This window comes from Mauremys reevesii, linkage group 2 (genome assembly GCF_016161935.1).
Source record: "Mauremys reevesii isolate NIE-2019 linkage group 2, ASM1616193v1, whole genome shotgun sequence".
NCBI lineage: Eukaryota > Metazoa > Chordata > Testudines > Geoemydidae > Mauremys > Mauremys reevesii.
The window spans coordinates 23,280,999-23,307,793 of record NC_052624.1 but is presented as its reverse complement, the minus strand read 5'-3'; the positions used below and the strand labels follow the sequence as shown (position 1 = coordinate 23,307,793).

The following is a 26,795-nucleotide window of genomic DNA, read 5'->3' as shown; positions in this document are numbered from 1 at the left end:
CCTGGTGCTAAGGGCTAGGAAGGGAAGCTGGGAGGTGTGACGGGTTTGGTCACAGAGATCCCCTTGGGTCTGTCACCTGACGTGCTGAGATTACATCTGAGCCCGTTTTCCCTGCCAGCTTGGGACTCCAGAACTCTGTCTTGTTGAGCCAGGCACGCTAGCCTGCTGCAAATACAGACCCAGGTCTGGTCCACACCCTCAAAGCTGCAGACTTAACTGAAAGCAGCTTAGCAGGTTACTAGCCTCCAGAACACAGACCCTCAGCTCCCAATGGGATCCAAACCCCAAATAAATCCATTTTACTCTGTATAAAGTTTATACAGGGTAAACTCATAAATTGTCCACCCTCTATAACACTGATACAGAGATATGCACAGCTGTTGGCTCCTCCAGGTATTAATCACTTATTCTGGGTTCATTAATAAACAAAGTGATTTTATTAAGTATAAAAAGTAGGATTTAAGTGGTTTCAAGTAATAACAGACAGAACTAAGTAAGTCACCAGTAAGTGGCCAGATTTTCAAAATGAAAAAACTAGGAAACTTCTTGTACCATAGAGATGTGTGTTGGGGTCTCAAGCGCCTTAAGGTATTAGGGCTCATGCAGTGCAGGAGTCCATCTTTGAAGAGTTTATGGGAGGATCAGGGCATTAGCTGTGAGACACTCCAACCTACAGAATTAGGGGAGAGGCCCACAGGTGGTGGTGAACTCTGTCCACGCTGAGCTCTTTGGAATGTCAGCAGTTATGTGAATTTGTTGGTGTGTGTGCACTGAATGAGACAATGGTACTCAGGAGCCATTAGAGATTTGTGCATCACCTTTAGTTTAATTTGGTGAACAGCTCATTTAATTGTTTTACATTTTATTTAATTAATAAACCCCCTGGGACACCCACCGAAAAAAACCCCTCTTAGTTTCAAAATTATTTAACATCGCTAAGCAACAGTAAACTTAGTTAGCATGTCATTTACAAATCCAAGCATTTAAAAGCAAGGACATGAGCAAGTAAGAACATATTTTACATTATTCACATAACCAAACATGTTAAACCCTAATTCTGATAAGCAAAGGCCTATATGTGCTTTAATTTCATAGCTTTATAGTACTCCATATGATGATTGTATTGCTTAGTCTAACCAACAACTCACATATGCTGCCGCAAAATCAAACTAAATTCTGCAGGAAGCCCCGTTGTTTCACTATTTCTTTATGCACCCCTTTATGTCTGTATCTCCTTGGTCTCTTGTCTGAGACTGTAAATTCTTTGGGGGTAGGAACAATCTTTTTGTTTTGTGTTTGTACAGTACTTAACACAATCAGGTCCTAGTCCACAACAGGGGTGCCTACATGCTAATGCAATGCAAATAAGAACCTCCCCAGCTCCCACAGCATTTTTAGGGGGACACCTAAAGCATGGCCACAGATCGAGATTATGGGGAATAAATATATTCACTGGATGTTTTTGCTAAAATGGCCATTAGTGGCATGATGGTTCCTAGTGCTGAGGTTTGCTGTACCCTCTGTAGGTTTCAGAGTTAATGCTCCATTGTGAAGAAAGGCTCAGGCCACACAGGCCATGCCAGGCCAGCACCGCACTGCTCATAGTTCAGTCTCATTCTAGTTCAGTGGTTCCCAAACTGGGGTTCAGGAACCCCTGGGGGTTTACGAAATGTTACAGGGGGTTCTCGGGAAAAAATTCCCTAATGGAAGACAGAGCTGTCCCTAGAGACCCCGGGCAGCACGGGGCCAGCAGCCTGGAGCCCCTGGACTTCCAAGAGCTAAGTAGATCAAAGCAAGCATATCTGTCACACTGAGGAGATTTCAACTTCAAGACTCCTTATAAGAAATGGAAAGGGAGGTGGATATTTTTTGCTGTTGTAAAAATTAAATCGGCCGCTAGTGTTGTTTTAAAAATTATGATGAAGAACAAGTTTAAGCTTTGTTTTAACATACATTGTTTGCCTGAATTGCTCAAGACCTGAATGCTTATGTAGGAGGAACACTTTGAGTTGGCTTCTTAAATACCTTTGTTGCCGGCCCAGAGGGCCCGAGGGGGACAACAGTGGGGTTCGTTGCCCGCTGTGCATCGCACTAATTAACACACCAGGGTGGAGAAGCAAACCAAGTTTATTTGAGATCTCAAAGCGATGCCAGGAGACAGACATGTCTCAAATCAAGCACACTAATTACAAGCACGTTTCCCTTTTATATTTCAAGCTGTCTGTACAAGTCTTTGTTTCTCCCTGTTTTTCCCCCTTCCTCCCTCCCCCCCCCCTGCAACAGTTACACTAAACACTATATTGTAGCTTGTTAGAACTGTTCTCATTCGCATGTTTATCTATGACCTTCACAGCACAGATGCATGCAGACTTCCCTCCCCCTTCTCCCCCGTCTCACCACCGCTTTTTGCTGTTTCAAGCTGTACTGCAGCTGCAAGCTAAGAAAGCTGACAGTTACAAATTTTTGCTTGCTGTTTGTTAGCATTTTAGGCTGGTTAAAGTTCACAGCATGGAAGAACTTTGGTTCACCTCGGCCTAGAGTCACAACTTTGGTTCACCTAGGCCTAGGGACACCAACACCTTCATGCTGTTTCACATCTGACACTCGATGAAAAATAGGAGCCTTGTCTTGTAACAGGCTTATTCAAAGTGATACAAGCTATGAAAGTGAGATCTTGGAAGAGTGTTGCTGTTTTCATAATGTAATAAAAATATTGTCATGATAAATAATAATTAATAATAGTGTGTAATAAGCATGTCATAAAAACAAATTTTATATTTCCAAGGTCACTGCTTTTATAATTTATGCTCAGGTAAAGGAGAAAATCACCAGGAAATAGTCATTTTCAGGAGAGGGTTCACGAGACTTGACATTTTAGTGAAAGGGGGGGGAGGTCACAGGCTGTTAAAGTTTGGGAACCACTGATCTAGCTTATCTTCACCGCAAAGGGTTAATGATTATCCCCATAGATTCCGCAGCTCCTTCCTGCGGCAGACACAGGGTCAAACTTCTCCACCGTCAGCCTAATCCTCGCTTCCCCATTGGTCAGTCGCGGCCCGACTCTCGCTCGCTATTGGCTGTTAGGTACTGACTAACTCTCCCTCGAGTTAGTCAGTACCTGTCTGTGATTGGCTAGGCTGCACGGAGCCCGGCCCAGCCCGGAAGCTGAGGCGCTGTGGCGCGATCGGGGGATGCGGTGACGTGATGGTTTCGGGGCTCAGGTATTGGCGGGAGCGGGGTGACGGGCGATGTGGCGTTCGCTGTGCGCGGGTTGCGGGGCCGCACTTGGCAGGTTGGGCCTGCGCGCTCCCAGCCCGCTACTGTCCGCCAGGTAAGTGCAGCGGCGGCCGCACCGCCTCTGGCGGGGGTGCGGGGGGGGGGGCGCTAACGGGAGCAGAGCATGGGCATGGGATGGACCGGGGGTGGTGATGTAGGGTATGCGGGGGAGCGCCAGGGGATAGGAGGCTGTGAGGGGATGTTGCGGGGACAGGAGTGGGGTGTCAGGATAGGAAGATTGGGGTGGGAATTTGGGGGGACTGGAGTGGGGGTATCAGGGAATAGGAGGATGGGGTGGGGTTTTGGGGGACAGGACTGGGGGTGTCGGGATAGGAGGATGTGGATGGGGATTTGGGGGACAGTGGGGGTGTCAGGATAGGAGGGTGGGGTTGGGGACTGGAGTGGGGGTGTCGGGATAGGAGGGTGGGGTTGGGGAACTGGAGGGGTTGGGGACTGGAGTGGGGTGTCAGGATAGGAGGGTGGGGGTTGGGGACTGGAGTGGGGTGTCGGGATAGGAGGGTGGGGTTGGGGGAACTGGAGGGGGTGTCAGGATAGGAGGGTGGGGATGTTGAGGGGACAGGAAGCTGTGGGGTGGGGATGTCAGGGAGACAGGAGTAGGGGTGTCAGGGGATAGGAAGATAGGGGTGGGAATTTGGGGGGACTGGAGTGGGAGTATCAGGGAATAGGAGGATGGGGGTGGGGTTTGGGGGACTGGAGTGGGGGTGTCGGGATAGGAGGGTGGGGATGTTGAGGGGACAGGAAGCTGTGGGGTGGGGATGTCAGGGAGATAGGAGATGGGGTGTCAGGGGATAGGAAGATAGGGGTGGGAATTTGGGGGGACTGGAGTGGGGGTATCAGGGAATAGAATGGGGGTGGGGTTTTGGGGGGACAGGACTGGGGGTGTCGGGATAGGATGATGTGGTTGGGGATTTGGGGGGATGAGTGGGGGTGTCAGGATAGGAGGGTGGGGGTGGGGATGTTGGGAGGACAGGAGTGAGGGTGTCAGGATAGGGGGATGGGGATGTTGGAGGGACAGGAAGCTGTGGGGTGGGGATGTCAGGGAGACAGGAGTAGGGGTGTCAGGGGATGGGAGTGGGGGTGTCAGGGGATAGGAGGATAGGGTTGGATTTGGGGAGAATGGAGTGGGGGTGTTAGGATAGGAGGATGGGGTGGGGATGTTGGGGGGACAGGAATGGAGAATGTCAGGAGTTAGGAGGATGGGAGTGTCGGGAGAGGATTGTGGGGTGTCAAAGGATTAGGAGACCTTGGTGTATCTGACGTCCTATAGGGTCTTCTACTGGGCTCTCTGATATGGGGTGTCGGGGAAGGGAGGATGGGTGGTATTGGGGACTGGGGTGTATTGGGAGTGTCAGGGGAACAGGGGGTTAGGGAGTGTCATAGGATTTGGGGTTATAGGTGGGGTTGAGGGGATTTTGCATGGAAGGGCTTTTTACACCCCTGGCTCTTTCTAGTGTGGGGTGAATCTCCTCCTTCGCTGTAACTCCTCATCCACTTCATCTGGTCCCAGCCTAAGGGCCCAGGAGTATCTTTCTGTGCTGGATGTTTTCATGCCATTGCATAGGTTGGTGTTTGAGGCTGGCACTGCTGCAGTGGAACTAACCTTCTCATAGAGAATTCGGATCATCTCTCTGAAGGGTTGTTGCCACCATCATCTTAACTCATACCTCAGTCGGAGACCTGCTTCTCAGTGTTGCTGGCAATACTGAAGAGTCCCTGTAACTGAGCAAGATTAAAGGAAAATATTTCCTTGATGTGCTTGATGGTACCCGTTGTCTAGTCGTCATCACTGTTTCCACTCGGTAGTGTGGGTTTGTCACAAAGCAAAAATTAAACAATTTTTAAAAATAGCAAAAGGTGACGGCAAAACCCTCAGTCAGTTGTAGGAGCCATAGGGGCAGACAAATCACCTATAACTAACTTTAATTCCTTTTAAAAGAAGTATAAACTTTTTTGTATTGAGAATAAAGTCTCTGTATAAACTTGTCACATCTTGGGCAGATCTTGCAGCACTTTGGGCACAGGAAAAAAACAGGATGAACAGGAAAAAGGGTATTTGTTTAATTAGAAAATTGTTTAGAATACACTGCCCCATATTACAGTTTCTGGGAATACTACACCTCAGACTCCTGCTCTCTCTCATTATTGCTACACTGCGATAAAAGACATCTCACAGCAGTCTCAGAGCCTTGGCTCCAGCCCAAGCCTGATCATCTACACTGGAATTTTTAGCCCCACAGCTCAAGTCCCATTAGCCCAACTCAGCTGACCTTGGCTCAGAGACCCAGTGCTGTGAGTTATTTTTATCGCAGTGTAGATGTACACTCTGAGCACGCGCCCTCTTGGTTTCAGGCCTTAGTTGTCCCGTGTCTCTCAGGGTGGAATCATGCAATTCTTCCACTCTGACAGGATCCTAGATTGCATTTTTCTGTGTATCAACTGTGATTATCTCAGCAGATCTGATTTATGTCCAGACTTTGCAATTCTGTTCCCTCTGTGGGGCAATGACAGTGGTAAATCAGTGACCAAACAACCTCCTTAAAGCAAGCATGTCAGAAAAAACAATCTTAAAAAATAATAAAACAGATTGTACATGTGTAGCTTATCAGATTTTTAACCATATTTCACATGTAGATCTGACTTCCTATAGGGTCTTCCATAGAGCCTCTCTCCCTCTCAACTTGTCTTCCTAGTGGAGCTTACTGACCACATCCTAAGCAGCCTGGCAACTCCATCCTCCTTTGCAGGAATCATGTAACTTTTTAGCTGCTTATAGTCCTTTGATCTGGTAACCTCTAGCTTTGGCAAAACAATCAGGGTGGATAAAAATCAATGATTTAAAAAAAAAATTAAAAAATCAGATTTTTTTAATTTAAATCAGATTTTTTGGTAATGCTATTTGAGGAAAAAAATCTATCTAAAGATATCTTTGAGCTATAATGTATCTTAATTAAAACTATCTCATCATGGAATAGGGATTATAAATTCTAATTCTATAGTATGAGACAATATATTCATGGAATGTTTAAGAAAAGTTTTGTAAATGAGTTCCAATAGTTCATGGATTAGGAACCCAATCTTATGGGATTCCAGGGGCTTCTGTAGAGATTATTTAGGTTAATCTTTCGATCTACCCAATGGGACTCAGTATTCAGTCTAGAAGAAACATCTCTATCCCAATATAACGTGGTCCTCGGGAGACAGAAAATCTCACCGCGTTATAGATGAGAAAGCGTTATATCAAACTTGCTTTGCCCTCCCCCATTCCTTGTTCCCTGACCCCCCCTCCAGAGACCCCCATCCCTAATAACCCCCAGGACCCCACCCAACCCCCTGACTGCTCCGACCCCTGTCTACCCTCCCCGCCCACCTGACAGGCACTCACCGGCAGCGACAGGAAGCGGAGCAGCCCGGCCACAGCCCGCTCTACTCCACCACGTCCCAGCCTCGGCACTCCACTTCCCGCTGTCGGTGAGTGCGGAGAGGTTGGGGAAAGGATGCCTCCCCGCACTCACCTGTGGCGGGAAGCAGAGCGACGCGGCCCCAGCCCGCTCCACTTCCCTTGCCCTGGCCCTAGCCGTGTTGCTGGGGGGCGGCTGGGGAAAGGTCCTGCACTCACCTGCCCAGCGGGAAGTGGCGTGCCATGGCTGGGAGCTGGCAGAGTGGAGCTGGCTGGGGCTGGGCTGCTCCGTTTCCCGCCGCCGGTGAGTGTGGAGAGGTTGGGGAAAGGACGCTCTCGGCGCTCCCCTACGGTGGGAAGCAGAGCGACACAACCCCGGCCTGCTCCACTCTGCCACCTCCCTGCTGCGGCGCTCCGCTTCCCGCCACATGTGAGTGTGGGGAGGTTGGGGAGAGGACGCCCCTCCCCATACTCACCTGCGGCAGGAAGTGGAGCCCTGCAGCTGGGAGCTGGCAGAGTGGAGCGGGCTGGGGCCGGGCTGCTCTGCTTCTGCCGCTGCTGGTGAGTGCGGGGGGGATCGCTTCCCCCAAACCCCCACCCCCGAGCAACACGGCTAGGCCTGGGACGAGGGAAGCAGAGCGGGCCCTCCCTGCTAATCCCCCGGGCCACTCTGGGACTGTGGGGCCCCCAAAAGTGCCCTCCTACAGCTCTTGCCCCCCAGACCGTGGTGGGAGGGGGGAGCCCCTGACTGCCCCCGAGACCCTCTGCCCCTTATCAGACTCCTTGGCCCCAGCCTGGCCCAGCACCCTTAACACGCTGCTCAGAGCAGCATGTCAGAGCTTTACCGCCTTGTATGCGAACCCGCCTTACGCTGGGTCGCGTTATGTCGGGGTAGAGGTGTACCATCAGTGATGCTTAGTTTTGCAGTTCTCAAACTGTGGATTTGTGTCTCCACAGATAACTTGCTTGTTAACAGCAAAAATGTTTTTAAATAAATAATATATAGAGGTGAGAAATTTAAATCAAATCCACCCTGAAAATAATCTTTGCAACTTGTTGGAGACCAGGGCCTTGAAGCTAACAGATTGCCCCGCTGTCTTTCAAGTATGTCCTTGGGTGTTTTTATCTGGGAAGCAACTGTGTCCCCTTCACATATATGTACATCTGGTCCAGACCATATGATTAGTTCACTCAATCTGGTTTGGGCAAGCTGATGTGTAGCATGTAATGCAGGACTTCCTATATCAGATCAGATATCCAGCCTCCTTCTCGGGCTAATACCTGCTCTTTCAGAGGAAATTGACAAAACTCCATAAAGCATCTAGCTAATATTGTAATACAGTACATGCTGTGGGGTAGCCAATACCTTCATCTCCGTGCCAATCCATTTACATTTAGCAGAATAAGGTTTGCTTATCCTTCTCTAAACAAAATAATGATAAATATAACTTCTTGTAAAACTATCCACAGTATTAGTCTACCACCTATGGCAGCAAATTCTGAAGGCTGAACATGTGATGTATGAAGTATCCTTTCTAACCTGTTCTAAATTTGCTGGCTCTCAGTCTCATCAAGTGACTGTCTCTCTTGTTTTCAGTGGGAAGAGAAGTACCACAGCTATGCCTGAAGTAAACACAGATAATCTTGATGAGCAGCAGGTGCAGCTTTTGGCAGAGATGTGTATCCTTATTGATGAAAATGACAAGAAGATTGGTGCAGATACCAAGAAAAACTGTCATCTGAATGAAAATATTGATAAAGGTACAGTTTAAATTGATAGGAAATTATGTTAACAATAATTGTGTGCAATATATGTAAAAACCACAAACCTGGCCTTGAAGGGTTTACAATCTAATTTTAAAGCAAGATGCTACGGTGGGAATAACAAACAATTGGAGGCAATAAAGAAGGGAGAATAAAGACAATAGTACTAGGAACATGTGGCCATGAACATTAGCCAAGGTGCTGTATTAGATGTTTTTGACTCACTTCGATTTTAACTTATAAAATGTAAGCAAATAGATATATTATAACAAAAGTCTTAGACAGTAATTAACATGTATTTTAGTAGAGGTTTTTTTGTTTTTTTTCAAATGGCAAAATATAACCACTTCATAGAGGGGTGTTAAAAGGGAATTTGTCTCATCTTACATGCTGGTTTGTGTCTACTGGAAACATGAGTCTGTATACTTCTTGAATGCTTATCCTTATATTTTTTGGTGGCCCAATAAATGGTATTTCATGTAAGGGTTTGCAGATTGCTCTTGTGTACTCACAGTACAAAGTAAGGAGCTTGTCCTGCAGAAGGACAGAGAGCTAACATTTTTGGGGAAGTTCTGTTTTTAAATTCTACTTCTTACTCCATGCCCATTATTGTGAGAGCTGGATGCTTTCCAAAGTTAAGTTTGGGATTTTAACAGCCTGTCCTACATTCTCTCTCACTCTCATATAAAATCTCAGGTAATGACTAAGCCCTGGTAGTGACTTGCCCAAACATGCCATAGATAAACTTGCTTCAGAGACATTGAGCTTAATTGCAATAATATATTGGAAGCAGATACTTCGAGACATGTGCATGTTTGGGAATAGGAAAAGCTAACATTTAACATAAGTCAAAAAACAAAATCAAGTGTTTCTTTTTTTCCACTTCTTACTTAAGAAAAGTTTCTAGCACATATGATTGAGGGGAAAAAAACCTTTAAAAGATTAACCTATTCCGGTTCTGTGATCTTTACTATTCTACTTGCAGTTCTTTTTATTTCAGAGACTTATACTCATGGTTCTTATGTCTGTTTTAGGATTATTGCACCGAGCTTTCAGTGTTTTTTTATTCAATACAGAAGATAAGTTGCTATTGCAGCAGAGATCAGATGCTAAAATTACTTTTCCAGGTTAGTATGTAAACATTTCATGCTAAGGTAAAAAGCTGTGTTTGTGTCCTTCTCTCATTTCCCACCATTACTTCCTCTACAGACTTTAAGATCAGTTTCCTTGGGGAGAGGAGAGAGAGTTAATTCGTTTTAGGCTTTTCCAGGAGATGAAATCAATGTATAGGCACATCAGTTTCTTGCATTAGAGAATAATTATACCATGGATTAGAGGCTTGTAGGGAGAGATTGTCCTAGGACATGTTACAGACATGTTTATGCAGGTGCAGAGAGTGTAATTAACTTTTCTCAGTAGAGAAGAGCTAGAAAACAAAGTGGGAAAGCCATGCAACTACCTGTACAAATGGAATTTGAGCCTTTAGATTCCACTTGGAAAGAAGTGTAACTGAAGTCTCTCAGGAAAAAAATATTTAGCTGTTGGAAGGTGATCCTGAGTTGAATCTAAAAACTGACTCCTTTTACCTGACCCTGCTGTTTTAGTAGTTCTTTTTCCACCCCCCACCCCCACCCCACAAAGTAGCAAAAATACTGCTTTTGATCAAAAGGTACAGTGCCCCTATCACACTGTCTAGAGTGGCTCACAACTGAGTGTGCCTATTTCAGGGCAGATTGTCAAAAATAGAACGGACATCCCAGACTGTTGGTATGTACTATAATTAGATTTCACCAAGCCAGTAACAAAAGTGAACTCCTGGATCACTATATCGGTGTTACCATGGAGTCACAGTCCCCTAGACTGTTCAGTCTATCTTGCCGTCCAGGCAAGCTGGACTTAGTGATAAATGGTCACTTACACCAAAATATTCTAGTTGCTCCCAGTTCCAAGAAGCCAGTCACTTACCCCAGATCAATTGGTACTCTAGATCTCATGTCAAAGACAATACCTGAAGGCAATTCTGTAACAAATTAACTAAAGGTTTATTACCTGGGGAAAAGAAATAAGCGTTATTGACAGGTTAAAGCAAGCAAACATACCATATATACTCAATCTTAAGCCGGTTCGTTTATAAGCTGACCTCCCAAAATGGATAAGTAAAAATGGAAAATGTTTATAACCCGTTCATAAGCCTACCCTATAATTCAGGGGTCAGCAGACTTTGGCTCCTGGGCCAACAGGATAAGCCGCTGGAGGGCAGAGATGGTTTGTTTACCTTGAACGTCCACAGGCACAGAAGTAAACCTAAGTAAACAAAGCGTCCCAGTGCGGCAGCTGCTTACCCTGACGTGCCGGGACAGCAACTGGTGGGGAAATTTTTTTTTTGGGCCGGGGGGAGAAGCTGGGAGTCAGGGGAGTAATCCCTGTGACCACCCCCACATGACCCCACCCCTAGCCTGGGACCCCCACACTCTCCCCATCCCTTCCCACCTTATCTGGGGAGGGCCAGGGGAGGATGTCTCTGGCCTGGCTGGAGCTGTTCCGGCAGGCTCGGCTGCACTGGGCCAGCCAGGCGGCATAGCTGCAGCATGTTCCAGTTGGCTGGGCTGGGTGGCATGGCCGCAGCGTGCTCCAGTGGCGTGGCCACAGCCTGCTCTGGGGGGCAGGGCTGAGGCCGAGTGGCAGGGCTGCAGCCTGCCAGCCCCAGAGCTACAGCTGCTTCGGAGGCTGTGAGGAGAGCAGCGTGGCCAGAAGCAGAGAGACTCTGGCCTCACCTCTTCCCTTCTGGCTCTGCTGGCTGTGCTGCCTCTCCTTGCTCCCTCTGTTGGGGGGAGGGGTTGTGTCCCACCTCTCCCTCTCTATACCCGTTCATAAGCCGACCTCCTTCTCTAGTGCTTCCCTTTTTTACTAAAAAAATTCGGTTTATGAACAAGTATATATGCAAATGAGTTGCAATCTAAATCCTAAGAGTGACAGAGCTGTAGTGATCTATCAATTCAAAGTATCTTTCAGGGTGGATCCAGGGGTAACCCCTGCAAGTCTCTGGTTTCAGTTTGGTATCTCTGGCCCTGTGAGAGTTCAGACAGCAAAAAGAGAGAAAATTTTCCTATATCTTTGTTTTATTTATTTCATTCAGCCTCCAGGTCCATCGGATGAGTTTCCTTGCACATAGAATTTCCAAGGTGTTATAGGGCCCTTCACCAATCCTTTGTATTGTAATGTTCCTTGATGTACCATCTGATTTTGATAGTTCTTCTGGGTCGGCAGGAAGAGACACTCTTCCCATCTGAGTTCAAATGTAGAGCAAATATTTTCAAAGTTATCAAGCAAAACTTATATATTTCCTTATAGCATGAAATACAGACATTACAAATAAAATTAATGCATGCAGCAACTAACAAACATACTATAGAGTCTAAGCCAGGGATAGTCAGTAGGCGGCCTGTGGGCCAAATCCAGACCACCAGATGCTTTTGAATGGACCACAAAATCTTTTTATTTACTTAAAACTATTGTGGTGGTGGTGTGAAAAGTGTTTCTTTGTAGTCTGGACCTTGACCAAGAAATTTGGACTTGTCAAAAAATAGACTAACCTTGGTGTAAGCACTAAATACATTCTTATAAGACTAATACTGATTTTGAGCAACACTTAACACATAAGTGAAATGGTCCGGTCTCTATAGCTGTGAGTTTGTCAGTCCTTAGCTAATGCCTGTAGCTTTGGCAAGAGCTAGCACCTGGCTTGCCAGCGTCACAGCCCCCTTGCAACCTCCTTCTTTTTATCCTTTCATGCTTTGGTCTGTTTTCTCAGAGTCTGGTTCTTTATTAATGTCAAAACAATAGGCAAGACAACTTACAGAGAAACCTAAATATGCCTGTTTCCATTTAGAACTCTGAAACCCATCTTAGACTTGAAAATGTCTAAATCTTGTCTGCTCTAGAAAAATCTCATTGTATTATGAGACTGCTGCTTCAGTCAAAGCACTCAGGCATGTGATTTAAATCCCATTCAGGTCAGTAGGATTTAAGCATGTGTTTAAGTGCTTTGCACCTGGGTTTTAATGATTATTTAGACTGGTTTGGTCAACTCAAAGCATTTACCATGCTCCAATATCGGTAATTAATGTGAAAACATTCAGTGCAGTGGGTGGGTGCTCTTTTCTACCAATCTAAGGGCTTGTCAATGCAACTGCTTAGTTTGCTGCAAGCTAGGGTGTGACTCTACTCCTGCCATGGATTAAGTATCTATATGGACCCTGGTGCACCTTGATCTAACTCACTTTGAACTAGAGTAGATTAAAATGCACTGGGGAAATTTCAGTGTGCGGCAGCAGGGTCCACATAGATACTTAGAGTGCAGCAGGTTAGCATGGGATACATTTACCCCACAGCAAGCTAAGGACTTGTCTTCATTACCAGGGTAAGTCGACCTAAGTTACACTACTCCAGCTACATGAATAACTTACTTTGGTGTTTTCGCTGCGTTGACAGGAGACACTTTCCAGTTGACTTACCTTATTCTTCTCGGGAGCTGAAGTACCGGAGTTGACCAGAGAGCACGCTGCTGTTGATTTAGAGGGTCTTCACTAGACCCGCTAAATTGATACCTGCTGCATCAATTGCAGCAACGTTGATCAGCCAGTAGTGAAGACAAGCTCTAATTTTGTATAGGAAAGCCCTAAATAAGCAAGTAGCATTTGCAGTTCGTACTCATTTGTCCTGCCTCTTCAGAGCTGATTTGCACCATCTGCTGGAGAGTATCCTTTGGATTCTATTGTTTATCAAACTTTCAAACACTCCAGGTAAAGTCTGCAGGATTTTGCCTGCTGATCTTGCAACACTGGATGAGATCCTCTGGTGGGACAACATTTGTTATCCCAGGTGATACTGCAGCACAAATAAGGCACTAACGTGCAAAGTCAGGTTAATTCTAACTTCTGTTAGATTCCCCCTAATCAAATATTTCTCTCTTTTTTTGTCAAATAAAAACAAAGGGAGCAGGAATAGATGCTCGAGGTTTAAGGTAGAGGGTACTGCAGACCTCTTTTTCAAAACATGCTGTCTGGTGATGCATTAGTTCTATACTGGATTTCTGCAACATATATTACTGTTCTGAACATTGACTGTACACAAACTTCTTACAGATTGTTTTACCAACACTTGTTGCAGCCATCCACTGAGCACCCCACTAGAACTGGAAGAAAATAATGCCCAGGGTGTTCGGCGAGCAGCACAGAGGCGATTAAGAGCAGAGTTAGGCATTCCCCTGGAACAGGTAATAGAGGGTGTTGCTACAGATTATAACAGGGTTCGGCAACCTTTCAGCAGTGGTGGGCCGAGGTTTCATTTATTCACTCTAATTTAAGGCTTCGTGTTCCAGTGATACATTTTAACATTTTTAGAAGGTCTCTGTCTATAAGTCTATAACATATAACTAAACTATTGTTGTATGTAAAGTAAATAAGGTATTTAAAATGTTTAAGAAGCTTCATTGAAAATTAAATTAAAATGCAGAGCTCCCTGGACCAGTGGCCAGGACCCGGGCAGTGTGAGTGCAACTGAAAATTAGCTTGCGTGCCGCCTTCGGCACATGTGCCATAGGTTGCCTACCCCTGGATTATAATTTACCTGAAGAAAAATTGTTGAACAGTAAATAGACTTTTGAATTTGGCACAAAATAACTACCAACTAGGACTTGTATGCAAAAGCTTACACTGAAGAGGAATTAGACTTTTTAACCTTGTAGGTCCAGTTGGTTAGGGATATATGTAAATATTGGTGAGTCAATTGGCACAAGTGTGTTCCAGATTCTAAAAATCTTGTCTAACTGCCTACTAAAGGATCCCTCATGAGTACTTGAGTTGTACATGAGTACAACCTAAATATAAGGCAAAATGTAAATAACATGGTGCAAAGTAGGACTTCATCATTTCAGTTTAAATCCTCTAATGTTTACTAACATGGGAAAGGACATTTAATCACCAACCTAAGTCACCCCACAATATTTCAGTGATTTTAAAAATACAAATTGGCAATGAGGGGTAGGGCTTCTGTACCTACTCAATTATGAAAGTTAAAAGGAGTAACAAGTAGGATACCTGCCCCTGAGTCCCCTGGCAGTGCTGGATTTTTTAAATTACTTAACTATTTAAAAATATTTATTCTGTTTCCATGTAGAAAAACCCACACAAAATGAGAGCATACTGCTGTATAGGGAAACAGTGAAGCCAACTCGAGTGCTGTCACGTGCACCAAGTTAGACAAAAAAATTAAGCATTTTCTCTCTATTTGTGTATTAGAAATAAGCTTTAAACTTTTTTCCAGACCAAAAATGTATGTTGGAGTGTTTTTTAAACTGACAGTGTCCCTTCAGAAAGGTGATTCATAACTGTTCTGTTTTTTCCACTTCCAAAATATATTCATTAAAATATCTCTGCTGTATCTCCCTATCTCTTACTGCTGATTAGTTAATTAAGGATTTTGGTTATAGGTAACTCCAGAAGAAATCTGCTATCTAACGCGAATTCACTACAAGGCCCGCTCTGATGGGATCTGGGGAGAACATGAAATTGATTACATCTTGTTTGTGCAGAAGAATGTAACACTGAATCCTGATACAAATGAGATCAAAAGTTACTGTTACGTGACACAGGAAGAACTAAAACAACTCTTGGAAAAAGCATCAAAAAATGAAATCAAGATTACTCCATGGTTCAAATTAATTGCAGAGACTTTTCTTTTTAAATGGTGGGATAACCTGCATAATTTAAATAGATTTGTGGATCATGAAAAAATACACAGAATGTAAAAAGCTCCAAGTAAATGTAGTGGTGAAGGACAACAGTAGGATGCTGCCTTAATAGCAGTAAGGTAACTTTTAATCCTTAAGGTTTTGAATACTGACAGAAATGGTACATCAGCAGTACCTGTTGTAGGAATTTCTGTACCTATGCCTAGTGATGGTGTGGCAGTTGGGTTGGGGTTTTTTTTTTAGTTAGTTTACAGCTGATGAATGGTGCTGGCTTGACAGCATGGGAAACTTAAGACATCTTTTCAGAGCAGGCAAGCTGTGGTGTTACCCAAGTGCTGAAAAAAGTTTTAAATGTAAAGCCAGCCTTGATGACTATAAGTAAATAACAGTAGGTACAGTATGAACTTGTTTGGGGCTTAATGAATACTAAGATAGAAAGCCCATGTAGAAAAGAAATTATAAACCTTTATTTTGAAGGGCACTGAAATACATTTAATGAGGCTTATGTGTAGACATGAGTTTTGTAGAAGGAGACAGACACAAATAGGCAACAGCAAAGTAAGCTTCCCTGCATTGCCTTCCAGTGCAGTGCCTATAACATGACTGGGAGTGATTCTCTCCAATAAATGGAGGATAATCCAGTCTCTAACTCTGTTTAGTTGTCTCCATTGTGACTGTAAATAAGTGCCACTTCTGATGTAAACACCAACCCACTGGCAATTAATCTGAGACTTCTCCTTCCACACTCAGTTAATGGAGGCTTTTGGTAGTTAGGTTAATTAGAGGAATTTTGTCAACTTGTATTTATACTAGTTCCAGGCCACAGTATAACTAGCATGTCTTCATCTTTCATCGAGCGGGGGGAAAAAACTGATTTACTAAGTAAATGTCATCAAATGCACAAAGTAAACAAATCACAAACTTCACAGCTGTACCAGTCTCAGTAATATTTAGAAGTTGTAATGAAAATTTTGAAGTACGTGTTCCTTTGAAAATCTAAGTTACATAAACTCATAGCTAAGTTATATGAAAATCACCTGCAGTGACTGGTTCCTGTGCTCTTTTGTAAAAGTTTGAAGTAGAATACTCATATCACTGAAGACTTCCACTAAGTTTAATAACTTAATATTTTATTATTATAAAGAAGAAAATGGAATTTCAACTTAGATGTTTTCGTACAAGGCAACTACAACTAAAATGGAAATGTTTGTTTTTGCCTAAAAAAAAGTGACTGACAAGGCTGTTAACTGCAGTCCTTAAAAGGACTGTAGTTAGGAGCACAGAAAGAAGTGCAACATAACCATTGTTAGAATGCAAATATAAGAACCTTAGTAATTCACTAAGTTCTTTGAACTTAAATGCACTTAAAATTACTGGTGGTCATGTGATAGGAGTCTGATACAGTGGAAAAAAGTAAAAATAGGTTGAGGGTTCTCCCTTAAAATCAGAAAGTAAGGAAAGCTGTATTACCTTTTTCTTGAAAGGTTTAGTTAAAGGTAATACTTGTGACCACGTGACATCTTTTCCCTTATCATTAATAGAGCACCCTGGAAGTGTTGTAGAGGATTAAGTAGCTTCATTTCTAAAATTCTTTTGATGACAAAAATAATTTACGTGAGCCTTAGAGTAGTTGTGTTTTGGATCGAGCCACAATTGACACTGTTCTTCACTTCTAATTTTAGACAACTGTTTTCCTGGTTCTTTAGTTTCCTCCTCTTCCCCCCTTCAGTTTACATTGTGGACACCAAAATGGAACTGCCACCCCCCAAAACTGAGCCTACTGTGGTTACGCAACTCTCACACTTTGTACAAGTGGATCATGGTGGACTATCAAAACACTTAAGATTTGAATTATTGAGAGGTTCTAAGGACAGCTGTTTTGGCTGATACTGTACACTAAAATAGAGCCATGTTGCTATAAAGATATGTATATTAAAAGTGTTTGAACCAAAATATTGTTTATTCAGGTACTAGTTTTTTCAAACCAAAACTAGATGACGATAAGCGTTTTTGCTCAGTGTGATCTGAATTAAGACAATAAGTGTAAGAGCTCTAAAGGCATTGAAAACTGAATGCTAGATTCTGTCTTCTGTGAAATCCATTCTGCTTCAATAAAGTCAAAATAGGAGCATAAGAAAATAAAATTTCACAAGTTATCACTGTTTCTGTTCTCTATCTGACCCTGATGGTCACATTGGGTAAAACTCTTGGCAACCACTCTAGGATAAAGCTGACAGTTTATGCAATTGCCAGTTGCATTACCCAGTCTGAAGTTTTGCCAGAGCATTGGCAAGAAGACAAATTCCCAAGAAGACCATTAATCTTAACATTGGTCAGGGCTTTTGTTACAAAAACAGCTTAAACACTTTTTATAAACAAAAGTGAACTCGCTTTACAATTACCTGCACTTCTAGGGAGAGCACTTAAGTGCTGTATTAGCATAGCTGCAAAAAAAATCTATTGCTTTTCATAAATGAAAGGAATACGTTTATGTATAATGCACAACTTGTCTCACTAACATTAAAAAACAGAAGAAATTCAACAGTACAATCACAACTAGTGCTTCACTACTGTATTGTCAGTGAAAGCTAATCATGTTCTTACACATTGAAACAGGAACTGAAGTATCCGTGTAAAGGACATCTGCTGAAATTGCATTTGTGTACGGCTAGAGACATTTCAATGAATACCCCATTAAACTAAAGAAATATTTCACTAAAACTGTCCCATTAGCTGCTTTTGAAGATTTTACACAGTCTGATTATCAGAATGAAATCAGAAGACCATTCTACTCCATAACAGAGGGACGTTACAATAAACTGACTATAAAAACAGTTCAATAATGGAAAGTGCATGCTGCTTATCTGATTCATTAAATAGATTAAAAAAAATACACCCCACTCACGCAACAGAGTTCCCATCCCAATTCAAATGAAGGGATGAAAGGCACTGTCAACGACTTAAAGACAAGATTATCTCTTTGGCATAAAAAAATGGCAGATTCAGCAATTGGGAAAGTACACCTTGCCTGCAACAAATACTGAAAGCCAAAGAGCAACGTTTCAACATGTTGAAACAAAAGTACTATAGCTAAACTTGCCCTGACTTTGGCTGGAGTGCAAAAGGCAAAGTTCTAGTCTCCCCTTTCTAAACATTATATTCCTGCCAGTTTTAAATTATATACATTTTAATCAAATTCTTATGCCAAAATATTTCCTTATATTAGTGCTGGAGGTTTTAACATCTGCTTTTTTCTTACTTTATACTATACATAATGAGGCTAGCGTGGTGGGGGGGGCGGGGGGATGTGGCAGGGAAGAGGGGCTTGGTTGTCAGAGATAGCCAGTATCACTCAGCCCTTCTGACCATCACCAGTTTTCCCAGTGCCAAGAGAAAATATACTTGCTAGTTTATTTTAGGATTGTAGAGAATTAGCACTGAGCTCCTCTATAGTTTGGAAAGTCTAAGCATAAGCTCTCCAACATGAAGTCTTTAATAGTTTGTTTTACATCTCTTACTGCAAAAAGTATCTCATGTTAAAAAAAAAACACTTCTACGTTACAGTGTAAATTAAATTAAGTGCCCTAACACAATGGATGAAACAAGCTCCTTCTGAGCTGAGAACAAAGATAACAGATCCCATTGATTTACTAAAGAACATGTATTCCTGCCTATTTTTCATTTATAACAAGTCATATGCAAATTAGGTATAGAAACAAGCAAATGTTTCAATCACAACCATTAAAAAAACCTAAGTGCTCGACAGCATTGGATTTTTTTTAATTTAAGATAATATTCAAATCTCCAGCTTTGCATGTGCTGAACAAGTATGTAATCTTATATAACAAGCTATTTGTAATACTGTGCATAAGGCATAATGCAAAATATTACTGTTATTTTGTTATTGTTAATCATGTATTTTTTAAAACCACTGTGAGGTAAAATATCCTTAAGACGATTTTAACTGGCCAAGCTAATGTGAAGTTTCTCATTACAGTTATTTTCTTATGACAACATGCCAAGTCCATTTGGGTTTAATACCCTCAACTTCTGTAGTTATTCAGATGGTTCATCTGGATCGATGCCTATCTGACATCCATTCAAAACTCCAGTTTTAGTGGTGAGATAGTCATATCTGTTTCCGATGGCCTTACTAACCCACTTTGGACTATGGAACCAAAACGTCAAACTCTCCTTCTGTACATTTAGATCTAAATAGTTACCAAGGAAAGATTTCTGCATTTCTTTAATAATTATTTTTGCTTCCAGATTATATGATCTAGTTTTTATTGGGTGTGTGGGGGGAAAAAAGCAGGACAGCAAAGTAGTTTTAATTCAGAAAAATGTTTTATCTTCTCTGTGTTGTACCAGATTTCCTTTTGCCAGACAGTAAATGTTTGGGTTTAAGGTCAAACACATGCCTATCTGCCTCTCCTTTCTTGCCCAAGCGATTCATTTTCTTTTGAGAATTCTTCATGATAGTCTTAACCTTCTTCACCATCTATTTGAAACAGAAACAAACATTTAAGAGAAATTCTCTCTCTTTCTTCTCCTCAGCAAGAAACTTGAAACAAAATTCTATTTAAAAGTCTAGCAAACCTAAATTGCAGAATGTCAGGAAGAAGATATCAAAACAAAAGGTCAAGCACAAACCATCATCTCTGCAGTTAGAGCGGATTTTCAAGGCCAGGTGTAAGAAAAAGTGACAAAGGGGAAATGAATCTCCTTTCCAAACAAAGTCAGAAATTACAAAGTCAGTCAGAAATTCCTTCTGTGATAAAAACTCAGGCTAGCATCCTATTTCCAAATATATTAAGAGCGACCTAATGATATATCTTTGGGAATCTAAACATTTAGACACAAGATTTAAGTGACAGATTATGAGATGTGTGAAGTTAATAATGAATTCCATTTCAATTTAGATTGCCTTTCCTTCTCAGGTGTCTAAAAATAAATTTATTAAAATCTAAGTGTTACCAAGTGTTTTGTGAAAAGCATTTTTAAACCATTTTGTATCACTACATTTTATCTTTACATGTTGTCATTTTTCAGTGTGCATAAGGAATCAGAGCAATAACTGACTTTAAATCGTGAAGAGAAGACATATCCCCTCCACAAAATATATACTGAAAAGAGACCAGAGCAAAGTTTCATTGAAGATCATTTGAAACTTTGTACAAATAGTAAATCCTCATCTATATTCTATTAAAAGTATCTGTAAATGTGACCACATATTGTAGCAGTTACCATAAAGTTTAGATAACATTAATGAACTAAAACAAACCTTTGCATCTCGCAGACCGGAAGTGTCACGTGGTGTGCGAGAGGAACTGCGACTGCGTGCTGCAGACTTAGGGGGTTCAGATTCTTCACGTTTACGTTTCCTAGTTACACTCCTGGATCTTCTTGCTTGGACCACATAATGTGCCTGAAATACACAAAGTAAGCATTAGAGCTGCTATTGTCTATTTCAAATAGAATAATTTAAAAATCATTGTAAAAAGACCTCCTGTGGCTTCCTTTGATACAACACTCTTGGCTCTTCCTCGTTAAGCTAAAGACCATTGGATAAAGTCCTTAAGTCAACTGTTGATCAAAATTCTCTGCTGTATTTCCAACAATTCTTATGCAAAAGATCACTAACATGCACTTAGTATCACTCATTCAACATTCTCATACAGTAGCTTTATATGATAAAGCACGAAAAGGCTTCAAAGTCACGACAACCAGCATCACCCCACACAAGTCTCAGGCTCCTTCCCCTATAGAGTCTGGCTGAGACAGCAGGCCTTTGGGAAGTATGGCTCCTAAATAAACTTGGATTCCAAGCTCTGCAGACCATAAGTATTTGCTTCAAAATGTATAATGGCACCTCTTATTATTCCTAACATCCCAACCCCTCATTATCTGAAGGCTTTGGGTCTCACGTGAGATCTCTGTATATGGTTGTGCTACATTAGGAGTATAAAAAGGGGTGCTGGGATCTTGTACTACAATAAAGCGGACCCCAAAATCCAGGGATAGACAATTTACTCCATGACTGCATTACCTGCTAAGTACTAGTCAGGTACTTAACGTCACACCTGAAGAACAGCTCTGCGTATGCTTGAAAGCTTATCTTTCCCCAGCACACATTGATCCAACGAAAGATATTACCTCACCTACCTTGTCTCACTTAAAAACCAGTAATTTATGGTGCTGATGTGTGATGAGCCTGTTTAATTTGTCCCTGTCTTTAAGCCACATTTTTAATGGGCATTTATCCTAATCAATATTATGTCCTCAAAAATTAAACATACTAAAAACTGTTGCTCGTTAATTCTGTATCCCCAAAGTTGACTCTTGTACATTAAGCTTATTCCAGAGAGCTGGAATCCCACCCAAATCCACATGAAATGTTCTAGTATAAGACAGCGGTGCCAATACAAGTATATCATGCTGAAAAACGATGGCAAAGAAATCTTTTCTAGGTAACTAGCATGGCATAACTGCATAGCTCGGTCAAGCCAGATAAAGGAACAACAGGAGATCTGCATGTCCATACATGAATTAATGGTCCCTTCACTTAGTTTATCAACTGTAGATGTAACTGACATTTTAGGGGGATTTTCAAAGGCATCCAAAAGGAGTTCAGCACACAACTCCAATGGGATTTCCAAACCCTCACTCTTCAGACATTTGTAATACTTAATTAGCCAAAGCCTTACTTCATCTTTACCAGCCATGTCAAGACCAAGACTGCTCATCTCCTTCTCTAGTATCTTCCGTTGGACCTTTATAAAAAAAATAAAATAAAAAGATAATTAAGAGAATGTTGGTTTTTTAAGAAGGTATGTTTTCTTGATCAAACAAAATGTCTATATATTATACATACAACAAATTGAAGAGCCATGTGATTTATCATGAGCCATGAATTTATCATGCACTTTTGATCACTTTACTGGCTCTCTGCCCACTAATGCATCTTCATGGGATTATTTTAATATTCCAAACTCTACAGTAACTTCAAATAGCTGCCAGGCTTTGCTGTTTGTTTTTTAAATCAACTTATTACATAAATATTTCCTTCTCTTCCCAAAGTGTGCAAAATTCCCCTCTTTTACCAAAATTACATACCCACTATTGGCAACATTCTAACGTAGGACAGTAAGAGTTTTCTAAAAATATCACAGCTTTACAACAGGACTTCTTGCTACCCTGTTGGGCTAGACACAGCTGCTTTATATAATTAGAAAGAGAGTTCCCTGAACTTTCTAAAGGGAACTAGCAATCACTTCCAGCCCAGGAATTGTCTAAAATAATAGACTTTAAGTTAGTGACATTTTTATGTATACATTGCTATTCTATATAATTGCAAGAGGTGTTCACAGCTCTCTCCAAGCCACATACAGTTAGACTCATGACAACTAAAGAACACCGGGTTTGCAGGTGAAGAGGGAAAACCAAACCCACTTCTAAAATTTTAAATAAATTCCTATGAGTTTTTCTATAATATATATATCATAAGGTGACATAATGTGATGGTACTACTGGCATTTGTTTGGCATGACCTACGTAACTCACTAAGTAGGGTTTTCAACACAACAGGCCCAGAGGTAATATAGAGGAGAGAAGGTAGGGAGTGAGCAGCAGGAAAGAAGCGAGAGGGGGCAGAACAACAGGGAAGAAGCCATGGGGGAGATCAGTTCCACCTGTTATATAACAGCCAAACTTAGGTTTATGCTGCCATAATTCTGTTTTAGCTTTTCAATGTTTTTATGACATCACCAGATCCCCTTAATGGAATTACAGCTCAATTATATAGTTTGCCAATTTCTATTTAATAAGCTAAAAGGTCCAAAATGCCAGATCCATGTTTTATGGAGGCTCCCACCCTTTCCCTCATATTTCCACATCTCTTTACCTATCACCACAGTAGCTATTCCTAGAGCTCCAGTGGCATTCTCTGAACCTGTTTTTGGCAAGGAAAGGCGGGGTAGGGTAGGGTACAGAAGAAAGTGCTACATTGATTGGTAGAATCTTGTAACTGAAATCACACCTAATAATGAATCATTTTCCATTTGCATATTATCCATGAAGAAGACTATATTACTGACGGTATTTTATACTTACCCTTCGAGCTGTCCTAGGCATTTTTGGACCTTGAGTATCTTTTTCCTTGGATTCCAGAATTTTTAGTTTCTTTTTTTCTCGAATCTGTTGTGCCAGTTGTCTGATTTCCATCATTTCCTCATCTTCACTTTCTGGTTCACTGTCATATTCCCCAGCAGCTTGCCTCAGCTCTTCCTCTTTCTCTAACTCTTCCAGTTTCTTAAAATGTAAAGAGATCAAATGAAAAACAAGTTGTTAGTGTCACAGTTCAAGGCAACTGGACCTGTATTTCCCTGCAATGACCCATTGCTGGAGGCCTGTGTCTCACTCCCGTCTGATCAGAATATTTCCAGGCTGCATAGTCCGACAATATCATGTTATCTCAGCAGAGACAGGCTGTCCAAACGGACCTGCTTGTTTTCTCTTCAGAGATGGCTAAAAGTGGGACTGCCACAGTTAGTTACAGTTACCACACAGCTCTTTTAATCCAAGTCTATTTTATTCTTAAAGTAACAGGCACTACAGAGAAAACATTAAAAATAAAAGAATTTACATTCCTGCTAATAAGCTAATCAGAGATCACCGCAACCTAATGTTGGTTCCAGCAGAAGCAGCCCTCCAGATCCCACCCAAAGGGTTTCCTTGTGGTTTCAAGTTCATCAGCATTCACCACCAGAATATCTTCAAAAGTGTAAAACAAATAGCATAAAGCTCACCCTCATGATATCTGGATCAATATAATCAGCTATATTATGTCCTTCCCAGATCTCAGGTATCTTATCATATTTTTCAGATGAACTCATTAGATCCCAGTATTCTAAAAAAAGAAATTAAGCAAAAATTAACCAATACTTTAACTCATTGAAACTTTTTATAAAAAAATCCGTGATGGGAGAAAACATTTGTATTTTATATTAGGATGCAAATCTCTCTCTAAAATGTAAGCATTTGATAACATACAGACTCTGTGCCACACAGAACTTTACACTGGAAGTCTTCTCAAACAGTGATGATGCATGTGACACACAAATAATGAGCAAAAGTAATATCAGTGAAAAAGAATACACCAAATTATTCTCTCGACAAATCAATTATTTCCCTTAAGACAAGGATCATGCAAGAATATGTATCAGATATGTCCAAGCAGGACAAAAGAAACAGAGCTGAGTCATCAAGCCATTCATTCTGTTTCAGTAGTTCTACAAACTGGAAGACACTCCAAATTACATCACAACACAAGTGAGAGCAGAACGCCAATTTTTACAAATTTGGAATTAGAGAAAAAGTCTGTTAGTGTTCACTAAAATATCAGCAAGGACACTTAAGATGGAAATAGTTAGGATAAGATTTTCCTCCTTGAAACTTTCTGCTACAAACACAGAAAGACAACGTCAGCCCAATTTCACTTCTTAAAATAATTATACTGAGACTTGAATAACACTTACTCTGAAGATCCAAAACATAATCATCTCCCATTTCCACTTCAAGATCTCTCTCCTGAAAAGACATACGTAGCATAAATATTGTACTTTTCAATGATCACTCTTTTGTTTTTATTTTTTTAATTTCGCTACTGATTCCTCAATTCAAGGGTGTCAAATCTGTTCGGTAAACCACTTACCCTCTTCTTTTTAGGTACATCTACTTCCATGCGTTTCTTACGTGTTATTGCTCCCTCAGGAATGAAAGGTGGCCTTTCCTGAAATTAATGCAATATAGTGATCACAAAAGCATGCAATTCTTTTCTTTTTTAATGTAATGTGGAAATCCCAAATTTTCTGTAATGCAAATAAAACATTGTCACTATCCATTTCTCTGTAAGAAAAATTTTCAATAATCTTAACTGATTGTGACAGTCTGTATCCCTATGTTCACGCTTTTTACAAAAACTATAATGGATTTTGTCCAAAATATGCCTTGTGAGATATCATCTGAAAACTCAGTGTGCCGATTATTTTGTCCTGGTAAAATGTATGTGGCAATATTGTATGTAAAGTTATAAGATTCTATTGTATAACATTGAGACATATTCCAAGTTTAGAAAAGCAGGCACAAACTGCTTCCTCAAAGTCAAAAGGCAAACTGGTGCCTCAGCCAGGTTTCAACAAAATTAAATGGACTATCCCTGCCACCACTCTTTGGCAGGAAAAAGGAGGTGAGCAAGAAATTTACATCTTGGCAAAAAACAAAACAAACAAACAAACAGCTGGAAGTTCCTGTCCCACAGACTTTGTCTCTTGAATCCCAGCTGGAGAGGATTCTCAAAGAGGATGAAAAGATAGAAAAAAGAGGAACAGATACCCCAAATTATCTCTACTCACAGCATCAACACCACCTGAAGGACAAGGAAATTAACACTGAACTGGGGGAGGGGTCCTGCCTGAAAGGATTCCAGACAGTAAGACTTAGAAAGCACATGGTAAAGCAAAGGTTTCTCTTGAATTCATTTATCTTAAGTTAGGAGTTAATTATGTTCTACCTTTTATTTCTTTGCAACCAACACTGACTTTTATGCCTCATTACTTGTAATCACTTAAAATCTACCTTTCTGTAGTTAATAAACTTTTTTTTATTGTTTTATCTGAACCAGTCTGTGTCTGGATTGAAGTGTTTGGGAAACTTCATTTGGGATAACAAGATTTGTGCATGTTATTTTCTATTAACAAAAATGACGGACTTTACATGAATTTGTATTGTCCAGGAGGGTGCTGGGCAGTACACTATGCACATTTCTGGGAGGGGAAGTCTGGCACTGGGAGTTTGCTGGTGTTGCCCTGCAGTGTAAATCATCAGTGGCTCGCAATAGCACTCATACAATATAGCTGGGAGTGATTCACATGCTGGAGGCTATGTGGGGGAAGACCAGGAGTGGTTGCTCTTACAGCAAAGCAGCATAAAAGACACCCCAGGCTGGAGAACTGAGGGGACACAGCTATCCATCAGTCCAGACTGTACCCTGGGTAATGTCACACTAATTCACTATGCCAATACATTAACTGAAATCCTGAAATTCACAGGATTCCAACAAAATGAATCCCCACATTAAGTCAGCAAAAAAAGGATTTTCAAAGACTACTGAAAAATATATCAAAATTTTAATAACCTACCTTATTATCTCTTTTGCTTGGTACAGCTAAATGTAGTCGGTTCAGCACTTCATTCACCTTATTTCCTTTCATTTTGGTATCAACACGATGGGACAACAGTCTGTCACAGGCCTAAAAATGTACAAAGTGTCATTAATTATTGTCAGGGACGGAGAGAAGGCTGTCTGATTTAATGCACTAGCTTTTCACTTACAGAGACCCGTTCAAATCCTATTTTAAGTCACTGTTTCCCCTCCCCCAAAATACTTGATTTTTTTTATTTTACAACTCAATACAAGAGCAGTTATGTAACAATATTCATATTTAAACCATGACTAAATGGGAATGGAACCTCCTACAGTGAGAATCTACAAGCAATACAGAAAGAAAAATCAGAGCAACAAAGGCT

At 41.4% G+C, this 26,795-nt stretch overlaps 2 protein-coding genes across 7 annotated transcripts in view; one reads left to right on the top strand and one right to left on the bottom strand.

The window, feature by feature from the left end:
- Positions 1 to 3,116: 3,116 nt before the first annotated feature.
- IDI1 (isopentenyl-diphosphate delta isomerase 1) lies at positions 3,117 to 17,365 on the top strand. Of its 2 annotated transcripts, none has more exons than XM_039522733.1 (5): positions 3,117 to 3,221; positions 8,292 to 8,455; positions 9,493 to 9,585; positions 13,603 to 13,733; positions 14,949 to 17,365. In XM_039522733.1, exons 1-5 carry the CDS (start codon positions 3,205 to 3,207, stop codon positions 15,264 to 15,266), a joined length of 723 nt encoding a protein of 240 aa, XP_039378667.1. In that variant the 5' UTR covers positions 3,117 to 3,204; the 3' UTR covers positions 15,267 to 17,365. The 2 variants fall into 2 exon arrangements, with proteins under 2 accessions (XP_039378667.1, XP_039378666.1); XM_039522732.1 differs by having other exon boundaries at positions 3,194 to 3,331.
- Positions 17,366 to 19,482: 2,117 nt separating this feature from the next.
- GTPBP4 (GTP binding protein 4) overlaps positions 19,483 to 26,795 on the bottom strand; it is a 47,577-nt gene continuing 40,264 nt past the window's right edge. For all 5 annotated transcript variants that reach the window (XM_039522727.1, XM_039522730.1, XM_039522729.1 and 2 more), the window contains 8 exons: positions 26,408 to 26,518; positions 24,922 to 24,999; positions 24,746 to 24,797; positions 24,017 to 24,117; positions 23,322 to 23,519; positions 21,917 to 21,982; positions 20,494 to 20,637; positions 19,483 to 19,710 (listed from right to left, as the gene is read on the bottom strand). In XM_039522727.1, the coding sequence (XP_039378661.1) occupies positions 19,558 to 19,710; positions 20,494 to 20,637; positions 21,917 to 21,982; positions 23,322 to 23,519; positions 24,017 to 24,117; positions 24,746 to 24,797; positions 24,922 to 24,999; positions 26,408 to 26,518 (903 nt within the window). In that variant the 3' untranslated portion in view covers positions 19,483 to 19,557. The remainder of the gene's footprint in view (positions 19,711 to 20,493; positions 20,638 to 21,916; positions 21,983 to 23,321; positions 23,520 to 24,016; positions 24,118 to 24,745; positions 24,798 to 24,921; positions 25,000 to 26,407; positions 26,519 to 26,795) is intronic.